The sequence below is a fragment of the Neopelma chrysocephalum genome, unplaced genomic scaffold, assembly GCF_003984885.1.
Source record: "Neopelma chrysocephalum unplaced genomic scaffold, ASM398488v2 Primary Assembly neopelma1_65, whole genome shotgun sequence".
NCBI classification, from domain to species: Eukaryota; Metazoa; Chordata; class Aves; order Passeriformes; family Pipridae; genus Neopelma; species Neopelma chrysocephalum.
This window is the reverse complement of record NW_020897722.1, coordinates 2,416,050-2,429,136: the sequence shown is the minus strand read 5'-3', so window position 1 is coordinate 2,429,136 and position 13,087 is coordinate 2,416,050. Positions and strand designations below refer to the sequence as shown.

At 44.8% G+C, this 13,087-nt stretch overlaps 1 protein-coding gene across 6 annotated transcripts in view; it reads left to right on the top strand.

The window, feature by feature from the left end:
- The window catches only part of EPN2 (epsin 2), a 42,345-nt gene extending 29,619 nt beyond the window's left edge, over window positions 1-12,726 (top strand). For 5 of the 6 annotated variants that reach the window (XM_027683812.1, XM_027683807.1, XM_027683811.1 and 2 more), the window contains exons 4-9: window positions 926-1,018; window positions 1,292-1,448; window positions 3,789-3,959; window positions 5,486-5,578; window positions 6,479-6,694; window positions 8,288-12,726. In XM_027683812.1, coding sequence (XP_027539613.1) covers window positions 926-1,018; window positions 1,292-1,448; window positions 3,789-3,959; window positions 5,486-5,578; window positions 6,479-6,694; window positions 8,288-8,619 — 1,062 coding nt within the window. In that variant the 3' untranslated portion in view covers window positions 8,620-12,726. The remainder of the gene's footprint in view (window positions 1-925; window positions 1,019-1,291; window positions 1,449-3,788; window positions 3,960-5,485; window positions 5,579-6,478; window positions 6,695-8,287) is intronic. The other variant, XM_027683813.1, reaches the window with a different exon arrangement.
- The last annotated feature ends 361 nt before the right edge of the window (window positions 12,727-13,087 follow it).

Below are 13,087 nucleotides of genomic sequence, written 5' to 3'. Positions count from 1 at the left end.
TTTTGAATTTGGAGTAAATGATGGATAAATAATTGTGGATAAAGTTTGCTGCATGTTAATATATAACGAAGTTGAATCTCACCTATGAGTGAAAATTCAAGTCAGCCCTGCTGAGTGAAATATTTTAGAGGTTTTCTGTGACAATTTAGCTTAAGCTGCATGTTAAGCATTAGTATCTCTGTGCTTGGAAAGGAAAACTATAACCCAGTAAACTTTATCATTATTGAGCAATAAAGGGAAAGAAAATATAAATCAGAACCTAATCAGTTGAAGTAGCTTGAAAAATGACAAGGGAAATACCAGCTGGGGGATTAGTCAACTTCTGAAAGATGTGATGCAAGCAAAGACATTTAAAGTATTTGAATGTACCACAAACATTGTAGTTTACAGATGTTTAAACCTTCAAATTACAGGGAGTTGGCTCAACTGATTCCCTTGGTGTTCTTTATAACACTTGTATCAGTGTGGAGGGAAGCTGAGAAAAGCCAGGGAAATTACAGTTTAGTTCCCTACAACCTTCAGTGGTTCCAAATCATGGTGAGAATTTAAAAACAGGCCCTTTACTCGAAGTTCTGTGGTGTTTCTACCTAGAAACTGAATTTTGGAAAGAATGTTACATTTATATTCCCATCAGGAATAAAACAACACGAGGGTAAATGTCAATCAGCAAACTGGATTGTGATGACACCGCTGGTGTTCCAGGGTCGGGGTGCTCCTGACCTCTGGTTGAGGAAAGAACCACAAGAAAATTCCTCTCCCTCTCTCAGTTATGTCCAAATTCTAGCAAATAATCCCACCAGCGGTGGCAGGGAGGGCTGGCCAGGCCTTTCCTGGTGGTGTCCTGCCCAGGGGTTGGATTCCTGGAGGGAGCAGCAGCCCAGTGCAGGCTCATGGTCTATATCACCAGTGTTGATTTCCTTTGCAGGAGGAGCGCCTCAGACGCGGAGATGATCTGAGATTACAGATGGCTCTGGAGGAGAGTCGCAGAGACACAATTAAAATTCCCAAAAAGAAGGAGGTAGTGCCTTCGACTAAGAAACTCCCGGTTATGCTGCCAAAAGCTGAAATACAGTAACACAAAATAGCTTAATACTGAGCTCTTTTATGCTTTTGGGATTGCTTTGTTGTGTAGCTTAAAGCTTCTTCCGTGTGGGTTAAATTTCGAACTACTAGTCAATGCAGGTGTGTAAAAGGAAAAAAAAAATAATAATAATTGCTTCTTCACTCTCACGGGTTTGTACTTCGGAGTGACAATGCTCTTGATTAAAGCTCAGATTATTCCTGCCCTCAGCACACCACTTTGTTGGACCTGATGGATGCCCTGCCCTCCTCGGCGCCGGCCCCGCCAAAAACGGAGCCGTGGGGACCTCCCGCTGTTGCAAACCAAACTGATCCCTGGGGAGGATCCACAGTTGCAGCTCCTGCCTCTGACCCGTGGCAATCATTTGGTAAGAAGAAAACTGCCAGGAGGAATGTTATTTAAAGGGTTTTGCTTTTTGATGTTGAGCTTTTCAAAGTTCCTCCATGTCCGGTGTCACGCTCGTGTATTAGTCCATCTTGATTGGTTCCCGTACTCTAGAACTGACATTCCCCAACTCATTTCCAAGCAGAAACAAATGGAAATTTCACTCTTCTTAAACAGCTGGGTTTTTGTGTGTGCATTCTATCCGTTGTCCTTCAGGCTGGTGGTTCTACAACCTCTTCTTTAAAGTCATTTACATCAGCATTCAACACACCACCAACAGGTTCCTGATGAAAATGTTGAAGTTTAATAATGAAATGCCTTGTTTGGGGTTTTTTCCCCTCCTCATGGTGGCATTTAAGGCACCTACAAAGCTGCTGGGCCAGCTGCAGGTCATCGTTCTAAGTGTCATCTGTTTCTCCTTTGGTGACAGGAAATCAGAAGAAGCCCAAGTTTTGGGCCCTGAGGCTATTTAGTGTATTTTTCCATGGTTAAAAACAAACAAAATCCGACTTTCTTCAATTCTCCTGCTTGATCTGTCACCCTCTGACAGGATTTTCCTTGCATCAGTTTTGGCTGGAGTGTTTTTTGTCAGTGCCTCCCAGCTTTATTCCACCACAGCACAACCCCTTACTCCAGCTTGCTGGTTTCTTGGCTCCCAAGGATAGTCCTGAAGGTATAAGATTTAGGAGTTTTCTGATAAAAAGAGTGACTCATTAAACTGTATTTCTCGAGTCCTGCATGTGCTGTGGTGTTCTAGTGGAGCTGATGGAAGCCCCGGGAAGGGATCTTCCCAAACACTCTCATTTCCTGCGCTCCCTTTATGAAGGAAAAGATGTTTTGGGAAGCTTCAGTTGATTGGAAATGCTGTCATTAGCATTTCTGGTGGGGCATTGCTGTAACTCAGCACTGAGGACAGATAAAGGAAATGTAAGTACCGGTGTGGGAATAGTTTGGCTTCCTTGGAGAGTTCTGGCATTTCCTGGTGTGGAGCTGCAGCGAGACCATGGGCCTGGAGATGAAAGAAAAACCAGCAAATTGGGATTTGTGCCATTTTGTGCAGCACTGAATTGGTTTATGAGAATATTGTGATGCCAAGGGTGGTTGTTATGTAGTTTTGAAAATTCAAAATAATTCTCAGTTGTCACTTGAAAGCCACTTGGTGGCTGATGATAATGGTTGTGCACGTGGGGCTGATCCTGAACTGCTCTGGGTTACACAGTCCTCAGTTAGGAATTAAACCATTCCTGCCGAGAAAGTTCATAGGGAAGAGGAAATGTTTGCATGTCCTGCCTGGTTTGGAGGTAGTTGATGGCTGTACAGTTGTACAGGATGTGCCTGGGAAGTACTGGGCTCCCATTCCTGGTGCTCCAGGAGGGGGATGGATGTCAGGCCTGAGCAAGAATGACCTTCCAGCACCCACCTGGCCCACTGCAAAAGAGACATGGGATTTACCTCAGTATTCCTGGGGTTTAATAACTTAAAATATTGGTAGAAACAAGAACAGAATTGCTTTGCTGAAAAGCAATAAATTAGGTTGGGGAGGAAGAAGAAAAACCTGGCAGGAAATTGTAAATGATGAGGGGAGTTTCCTTCTCTTTCCTTCTCCCTTTGTTTGGCCTTAAATTTCCCCTTTACCCTCGTGCACAACCCGAAGCAGTTTGGACATTGAATTTGTGCGAATGAAGGGTTGTCACAAATTTCCAATAAAAACAAGAATCCTGAACATACAGGCTTTGGGTTAAAAGAAAATAATAAGGGATATCAGTGGGAAGCTCAGATTTGTGTCAGGAGTGCTTACACACAGGAATAAAAAGCACAGCTGGCTCAGGGAAGCTGATTATGTTTTTAAAAAATAACAGTATGGTTAAAAGAGTTGGAAAATATCTTAGTTGTCTTTCTCCAAGTGTTAGTGTTTGGTATCTCATACCTTTTACCTCTGGGCTTTTTATAAACTTACTTTTCCCTGAGTTCATAAATAGACCCTGTGATTTAGGTCACCTCCAGTCAGGTATTGTCAGTTGTGGTGGCAAAGTCTGTAACAAAAGCATGTTTATTTTCTTGTTGGAACTGCAGATATTTTTATTCAGTTTGAAAGGGGGGGATTTGTTTATTCATCTGCCTTGCACAGAATTTCCTGGCGCTTGTTGTTCAGGGCATGTGACATTGATGCTGAGAGTTATCAGTGTTCCTGGTGCTGAACTGCTTCACCTGTTTATGTTCAGTGTTAATTGGCAGTAAAGGCACATAAGAGAGGTTAATCTCCCAGGAAAGCTTTCCAAAGTGAAGCTGGACTCACTGGTGTTCCCGCTGACTCTTTTTGCAGGTGCCAAACCAGCTGCTTCCGTTGACCCTTGGGCAGCACCAGCAGGATCCACAGCTCAGCCTCTGTCCAAAAATGACCCTTGGGCTCCTGCTCAGTCATCTTCTACTGCAGCAAAACCTTCTGTGGATCCCTGGGGACCAGCACCTGCAAACAAACCTCTCTCTACTTCTGGTGAGAAACAGCCTCATGTTATTTGAGTAATGAGGAGAGACCCCGATGATGTTCTTGCATTGTGTGGTTCAAAGCAGCTGGGTGCTGAACAATGTGCAGAACTGGTCTGTAAGATAAAAGGGAGTTGTAATAACTAGCAGGAAAAAGAAAATCAAAAGTAATTATTCTGACTTAGAGCTCTGAATTCGTGGTGCTGCTTCGTACTCTGTCCCTTCTACATTCTCCTCTTGGTGTTTGTGGCTGCCTGCTGGGCCCTCGGGACTGCTGCTGCTCTTGGGTTTTATCTTTAATTAGACAAGGACTTAATTTCTGGCAATGAACGATCCTATAATTTAAGCTTTCATCATGATAAACAGCCCTGCAGATGGATGTCTCTGCAGATGTAGATTGACAGGTTGAGCAGCTCCACACTCCGAGGAGACTTCTGGAGGTGCAAATGAAGGTTTGTTCCTTCAGACTGAGGGTGTGAAGTGATCCCTGAGCCCTGGGTACCAAGGTGCTGATGTAATTGTCTGTTCATGCTCTGTAACTAATGCAACCTTGATGAGTCTTAATACCTGCTATTTTCATATCAGCACCGTGGCTAAAAGCATCCCAAATGCATTTTCTGCCAGTCCTTCATCCCGGTACATAACAAACAAAGGAATCTGAGTACTACTAAAAGTTGTCTAATCAGCTTTCCACTGGGCAAAGGGCAATAATTGGATCATTGTGAGAATGAGTCTTTAACTTTGTTTTTCTTAAGCGTTGTTTTTATACTCAATCATCACTTGTTCTCTCTGGGTTTTGTCTTTTTGTGCTCTTTTTGGACCTTCATATTTGCTTGAAATGTGTTAAAGGTGAAAACTAAGTTAGAAAAACATTTCAACTAATTAAAAAAAAAACGCCACACGAACTTTAAAGCTTTTCAGGAGTGTGATTGCTGGTCATTTGGGTTTGGGTTGCTGCCTCCATTCTGAGGTAAGAGTGTGGAATTTTGAAATGGTGATGTTTTCAGTGGTTGTGAACTCTGGGCAAGTGCTGGTGCTTCAGCTAACGGGGCTTTGCCATCTCAGCAACCTTTGCTATTGCATTTCTCCTCCTTTTCACTTGGGAAGCACAAGTCAAATCATCACTGAAGCTATAACAGTGCTAAATTTGGCTTTGGAACTCTGTTCACAATGTGTTTTACTTGAGGGCTGATTAACACTTGATAGTTCAGACTATAAATCCATTTCTCCTTCTGCAGCAATATCTGCTTTCTCTAGTGCAGACAATCAACCAAACCTCAGCATGCTCAAGGTGTGCCCTACACTGATTGAAAAGCAAACTGCTCTGAATTAGTTGTTTAATTCTGTAAGAAAGAACAATTTTCTGACATTATCCTTCTCCCAGCTCCTGGGTAACTCCAGGACCACTCCAAGTGCTGCCCTGGAACCCAACAGTCTTGGTAACACAAATGGGTTAGGAATTGCTTCCAGGAGGATCAGGTGTGGGATGCAACCGAAGATGTGTTAATGACAGGGCTGTCTTGTTGTTTTGAACAGGAAGTACATCTTTTGACCTCTTCAGTAATTTGAATGGTACAGTTAAAGATGATTTTTCTGAATTTGACACACTTCGAACTTCCAAAAAGCCAGGTACGAATCCAGTTCTTAGCATGTGGACAGGTTGGGTGATAGTCACAGCAACAAATGTCTCTCTTCTTAAATTTGATTAGAAAACAAAAATCAACTTTCACAAAGGGAAGAATTAAAGCTGGTGGTAATGCAGCAGTAAAAGCTTTTTGTTCACGTTTTGGCCTGTGCATGAACTTGTGGGGAATGGGCCTTTTGCACTGTAATCCATAGAATTGCACTGCGTGACCTTTGGCTGCATTGACTCAGAAATTTATTTGGATTTTAAATTCCCACTATCCAACGAGTTTGGAGCAGGGCTTGTGCTCAGAGAGTCAAACAGAACCATGCTGACTGAATTCCTCTCATGTGTAAATTCTAGTAGGAAGATGAGAAAATACACTTCTATGAATGCTCCGATTTATTTTTCCTTTGGTCATTAGTGACTAAATCCAAACTGCCAGACCCTCAGTGTCAGGGCTGTGATACTGTGTGCTCTCAGGATGGTTCTGCCTGAAAGAACAGTGACTAATGCCCAGCTGGGCTTTTTGAACAACAAACCTGGGTGGAATCCAGCTAGGAAGGGCACAGCAGTGGTGTAGGGCAAGGGCAGAAGCCAAGGCTTTTGAGTATCTTTTCCTTGGAGCCTTTGAGTCCCACCTGGAGCAGCAGAGCTGTGGGAATGCTCATCAGGGCAAAGCAGGGAACGCCTTCAGTAGAGCTCTGCACCTCTGACTGCAGCTTTTTCATGCTCTCCTACAGAACATTTGTCTGCTTGCATGCTAAGGGTGTCCCTGACACACTCCAGCCTGACTAATCCCAGCGTTAGAACTAAACATTCCTGCTGTCAGACACTTCAAGGTTCTCTCTGCTTGGCCGTGTGGATTAATGGGAAGTTTTGTTTGTCTCTTTGTGTTGTTTCAGCTGAATCAGGTTCCACTTTGCCATCTCAGCATAGCGGTACCACAAGTCCTGATCTCTTTGATTCCCAGCACTCGAGTGGGACATCAGGAAAACAAAGTGCAGCTCGGAAAACCCCGGAGTCCTTTTTGGGCCCCAATGCTGCTCTGGTGAACCTGGATTCTCTGGTGTCTAAGCCACCACAACCTGTTACTTCACTGAATCCATTCTTGGCACCAGGTCTGTTTCTGCACAACCCTCCACGTTTCTGTTTTAGCTTTCCCTCCCTGTAGGAAAACTGTGCATAACTCAGTCCTGGTGGATTTAAAGGAAGGAGTTTGGGGCTTGTTTTTCTTGGTTGCTTCAGGCAGCAGATCATGGCTGAGAGCAGGAAGGTCTCAGAGAGGCATCCTGGGCTCATCCAGCATAGCGACAGTCCCTGAAAGCACAGACTTTCTGCTCTTTGTCTGCAGCTGAGCTTGGTTCCAGCAGTTTCCCTTCCCCTTTTGCCCTTGCACTCTCCACATTATCTGCCTGCAGCCTGAGAGCAAAATTCAGTGGGTTGCTGATCAGGCTGTCTTCAGGCTGGCACAGTAAACCAGTTCTCATCTGAAAACACATTCTCTGTATATGGAAAAAAAAAAAACAGGCTGTTGCAGTTCTCCTGTAAGCTGGGCTTGTTAGAAGTGAGCCCTTGCTTAGACCAGACTCAAAGGGTGACATTAAACACGTGGAACACGTATTTTTTAAAAGCAGAAACGTGCACTGAAATTTCCGCGTGTTGCTCACATGGTGAAAAACACCTTGAAATTCTCTTTCAGGATGGATTTTCTTCACTCTTCCAGTGGGGGGGGAAAGAAAAAAAAGAGTCAGTTTATTAAAGTCCTTGAGCAGGAAAAAGGCAGTGATTCTGAGCAGCCTTGGCAGTGAGCGCTGAGAGGAAATCTGTGTATCTGCCGTTACCGGTTACTACAAAAAGTTTGTGAGGGGTCACTGGGCCATCCAAATAACGCTGTGCACGGACGGTAAAAGGAATTTGCAGGGTTGGCAGCAATCCAGGGAACCTCAAACGCTGGGAAAGTTATTCTCTGCTTTTTCTAGCACCGCTGCAATTCGGAAACAAGTTGTTTACTTTGTGAATTCTTGTCCAAACTCGGTGCCAGAAACACGAAAATGGAGTTGGCTGGTGAGGTTGTGAGGCAAATGTACAAATCAGAGAAGCACAGAATAGTTGGGAAGGGATCCTAAAGATCATCCAGTTCCACCTCCTGCTGTGAGCAGGGAGACCTTCCACTAGCCCAGGTTGCTCCAACCTGGCCTTGGACACGTCCAGGGATGGGGCAGCCACAGCTTCCCTGGGCAACCTGTGCCAGGGCCTCCCCACCCTCACAGGGAGGAATTTCTTCCCGGTATCCAAACCCTACTCTCTGTCAGTTTAATCTGCAGTAAAGGAGCACAGAGAGCCTGCAGGTCTCTTCCCCAGTGCAAATTTTAAATAGCATTTAAAAACTATAAATTAGAGACCTGGGTGTCATGTTTAGGCATGTTCCAGGTAACCAAATTTGCAACATCTCTCTCTGGTCAGTACTATCAGGAGTGGGAACTGTTGGTCAGGGAAGGGATGTTTTGTGGGATTGATGGGTTCAAGGAAACAGACTGTACTGGTGCACCAGGGAATTTGGTGAGTGGCATCCAGGCAGGTTCTCCCCAGGGTGTTTTGGGTTTGGGAGTGTATGGGAATGAACAAAGGGTACATTCTTGGCCAGAAAAGACGATTTCCAGACCCTGGTGTTGATGTCAGTGCCATCTCTTTCCCTCTTCCCTGCAAACCAGGCGCCGCTACAGCCCCGACTCCAATCAACCCCTTCCAAGTGAATCAGCCTCAGCCGCTCACCCTGAACCAGATGAGAGCGAGTCCCGTGATGGGAACCAGCCCTTCCTTCAGTGCCGTGCCCCCGATGAGCATGGAGCCAATACCTCTGTCTTCCATGGCCCCCGTGCCCGTGGGGATGGCACCGCTCCCGGCGATGGGCACCGTGGCCTCGATCACCAGGATGGGCCAGGGGCTGAGCATTGCAGGATCAATGCCCCAACCTCTCCACAGTACAGGAATCCCGCCGTCAGCCTCCCAGTCTGCAAATACAACTAACCCTTTCCTCCTATAAAGACCCAATTAAAGGAACTTTTCTTTTCCTAGTGTTTCCAGGCTGAAGTCTTTACAGCGGAACGAACGTGGCCTGTGTGGACTGAACGGTGTGTGAGAGACTTGGAAGTAGATTTGCAGTTTACAGTTATGATCTTTGAAGAGTTGTCTCTACTTACCAGTTAATCTAAATCTAGTCTTTGCTACAGATGGTACCTTACTTTGGCTTGTTGAGCATCATGTGAAAATGTTCAGACTTTTCACCAAAGTTAGATTTCTGCCCATTTTGTTACTTTGTTAATCATTTCAATACACTTTCTAGGGAGAGAACCTGCCATTTTAAACTCCGTTGGCTATTTTGTAGATGTCAGATCATGTGCTGGATCCTGAAAATTACTATTTACCTGCATCTGTCACTTCCTATGCCCATATGATAGACCTGAGATTCCGAGTGCTAGTGAATGTTTTGCACATAACTACACACAGTTCTAGACTGTTGGTTCACCCATAGTCCTTACTCTTAGAAAGAGAACGATCCGGAGGGCCCAGGTGGCTGGTTTTTATGCATTAAACATTGCGAACTCGCACTGCTTGTGGTATCTGAGGTGTGACCGAGAAAACAAGCTTGTCTCTAAAGGAAAATAACACAAAAAAACCCCAGACTAAACACCCAAGAACATGCTCGAGTTGTCGATATGCCGTGTGCTGTCGTGCAGTGTTGAATTTGTACACTACTCTAAGGACTCCTGGAACTCTCTGTGAGTGGCTGCACTCGTGCTGAGTGAGTGTCCTGCTCTGTGCTTGTCCAGTACCAGCTTCTTTGGAAGTTTTTTCCATGTGTATTTTGTTTTTATTTGACTTACAATGTGAGTTGAAAGAAAAGGAGAAAAAAAAAAAAAGAAAAGACAAAAAAAGGACAAAAAAAATGAAATACAGTGGGACAATGAATTCAGTTTCACCGGGGCAAGCTTTAAAACTAATTCAGGCTTAACCTTGCTATATGCAGTTACTCTTGTATACTTTTGCACATATTTTGTTTAGTACAGTTTCATATTTGAGTTTGCAGAGTTACCTAATAGTCCTTTTTTTGCTAATTTTTATAATGTGGTTCTTATTTAACTGTCTGGTTTTGATAGATTTATCAAGTCTGGCTGAAAAAATTAAGATATTGGCAAATGTCATTTTTATGGTTTTAATGCCCTCTTATTTATGGTTTTAGCTCTTTGTTTCTGTAAAGAGAGTTTAAAAGGGAAGATTAACACTAAAATATTTACTTTTAAATGAAATATTCATAATGCAAATCAAAAACAAATCCTCGTGACTAATTATTTTTAGAAGAATTGAATTTGAGCGTAACATGATTTAAGACTACATTAAAAAGAAAAAACACTAAAGTCGCCTTTCCCTTGATTTGTTCCCGTTTCCCGACCCCCCCAGACTGGACAGACTTTTAGCCTTGATGGAAAACATCACAAGAGAGGCTGGTGGTGTTTTTTTTTTTTTTCCTCTTGTACTACTTCTTGAGCTGTTAAAAATCCTAATGTACAAACCACGACTCGTTTAATTTTATCGACTAATTTTTCCCGATGGAAGGTGCACTCCAGAGAAAAACCGTTCACTGGGAGCTGAACTGTCCCTTTTTCACTGGCATGTCTGGACTCCTCGGCACCGACCCACGCTCAGGGTTCTGGTGCAGCCCCGGCACAGCGCAGCCGAGCTCTGCTCCCAAATATCCGTGGGCAGGGATGTCCCAGCGCTCGCTCCTGCCTTGAGGGCATCTCTGCATGTATTGATGCATCTTGGTGGCCTTTTCCCTGCTTAGGAGGGGGGGGGAAAACCAGAGAACAAACCACAAAGAAGTGACCAGAGTTGTGTGTTCTGGTGTGCCGGAGCCGTGTGCCGCCGGAAAGGGACTGGGGTCTGTCTCCTGGTGGGAAGGGGAGGCTGAGAGACTATCAAATTTAGGGTACAATCACAGATTTTTAGCTGTGTAGGTCAGTGTAGCTCTGTTAGTGTGCGGAATGCTAAGTGTGTGGATGTTTCTATGCAGATTGTGGGATCCTCTTGGATACTGTGGAGTTGGGCGAGGAGGAGCCCGAATATTCATCTGCTCTCGTTTTTATATAGGAGGAAAGAGAATTACTGTCCACACCCAGTATGTCTTTAAAAACAAAACAAAACCCATTCATGTTGCCTTTCAGAATAAGGAAAAAAGACTTTACTTTTTGTTGTTGTTGAAGTTACTGAGAGGTGTAGACCAGGAAGGGTGTGATTCTTGCAGATGGGGGGGGGAAGTGCTTTCCAGCTGATCTGTGGCAAGATTTATTTTTTCCAGTTTGATTTTCTCAACAGTGGAATCGAGACCACTCGATGTTTTTTTCCCTTAGTGTGTCGCCTGAATTGCAGTTGGATGGGGCACTGTTCAGCCAGAAGTCCTGACCACATCCTGGGTAACTTTTTGGAGGCGAAGGTGGGGTTGAGAGTAAAGCATTTAAAGTGATGAAATGATCTACATGACTTGATAAAACTGTGCTGTGGGCCTGGTAGGGAGCCCTGGCTTTAGTGAAACTGCTGAATGGCCAATTGTTGCTTTAACCAAGTCACTTCTCCAAGAGCTGTGTTCCTTTTAATTGAATACACATTAAATATGGAGAGAGACATTTATGGCACAACAAACCATGACGGGGCTCTCAGAGGAGCCACGGCCCAAATCCTGGTGCTCTAAAGCTTTAGGCTGAGACTAACCAAGCCCAGATCCCAGCCTGGCACAGGGCTTGTGGCAGGAGATGAGTTTAAGAGGAGAAAGGGCTGGTTTGGTAAATCTTGGTTGCTGGGCTGGGCCGTGTCCCCACCTTATGCAGGAGTGGGTGGCACTGAGGGGGGTCCTGCCTGGGTGTGCCCCAAATTGTCCATCTCTTTTTGTGATGATTTAACTCCTCTCCAGGATAATCCTTCCCCCTTCCTTGCCCTCCAGTGTTCCTGCACGGAGGACGTGTGTGTATCCCATCACATCCGCTCTGCCCTATTTCTCCGAGCTCATTTTCCCCCTTCTTCTCCTTCTTTTTCTCACCTTGCAAATACTAAAAGTGCTTTTTTTTCTCTTGATTTTTTTAAAAAATGTTAGTAGCCCAAAATAGCCTTACTGGTCAAATTGACCAAAGAGAAAAAATGTTAAATATTTTGTAAAATAAAAAAACTAAAAAAAAAAACTTAAAAAAAAAAACAAACCAACAACCCACCCTTGGCGTAATTTTACCCCCCAAATAAGCTCAGTTATTTATTCAGTTTTATACTATAGAGAAACTAAACTCCATGGAGGGGACAGGGAAGGAAAAACCGTGGTGGGCTGTATTGTTTACAGCCTTTTTGGAGTCCCGTAGCCAAGACAACTCTTGTTCCCCATCTCCCCCTTTGCTGTTACAGTTTCTAACGTGTACTGTACGTCTGAATATTGCACAGGTTGCGGAGAAATAGGTGGTTTTATTTTTCACAGCAGAAGCTCACGACGACTCGCTTTCCTTCACGAGTGTTACAATTTCAATATTTACCAAACTTTTCATAATCCCGGGAGCCGGCTGCTTTTTACGACTTTGTGCTGACTTATTGACATTATTTACTGTATAAATAATTTATCATTTGTACTATTGTATCATAATGTCTGTATCTTTGTGTCATTTCCCCCCCCCGCCCCGCCCCCCCCAGCGATGTCACGGATGTGCTATTTAACCAATGCCATCAGAACAGTGGAAAGACACGGGGTTTGTAGGTGACTGGTCAGAATTAAAATTGTATTGCTTATATTCCAGCCGTGTTGCTTTTTCCAAGCCTCTGCGTGGCGTTTCTAACCCCTGTCGCAACCAAACCCCGTCGCCGCCGTGCTCGGGTTTGGTTTTTCCAGGAAGCTGGTGGTGGATTGGTGGAGCTGATTTAAGGCCTGTGGTGCCAGGAGAAATCTCACCGTGACTGAGCGATGCTGCTTTGTACGCTGGCGATGGGATTCCTTGGATGCATCCAGCACTTTCCCGGGACAGGCTGCTCTGGCTGGGAGAGAGGAGGGTTTCTATAGCTCACTGAGCTCGGGATCAGTTGAGACCTTACTAACTCAATAAAAATGAAGACTTGTTGTGTTGCAGGTGACTGAATTCCTTCTTTAAGCCACGTTGCCCCTGAAACAGCTCCACAGCAGTGGAGGGATCATCGGGTGCTGCCTCGCTGGGTTTATGTCCAGGCAGGAATCTGGGGAAGGTGTTTGTGGAATGAGGGTTGGGGAGCTGTGACGGAACTGCCTTGAGGAGCCCTTGCTTCCAATCTTTGTAGCTCAGTCTTGCCCTTCCCGCAGCCTTGGCTCTGTCCCGTGGATCACATGGCCCTGTCTGTGGGGAGCAGGGAGCTGCTTCCAGCCGGGAAGTGATTCCAGCTTCTAATTCTGGCTGGTTTAATTGAAGGGCACTTCATTAGCAGGCGGCGTCAAGAGCTGCCTCTCCAGAGCC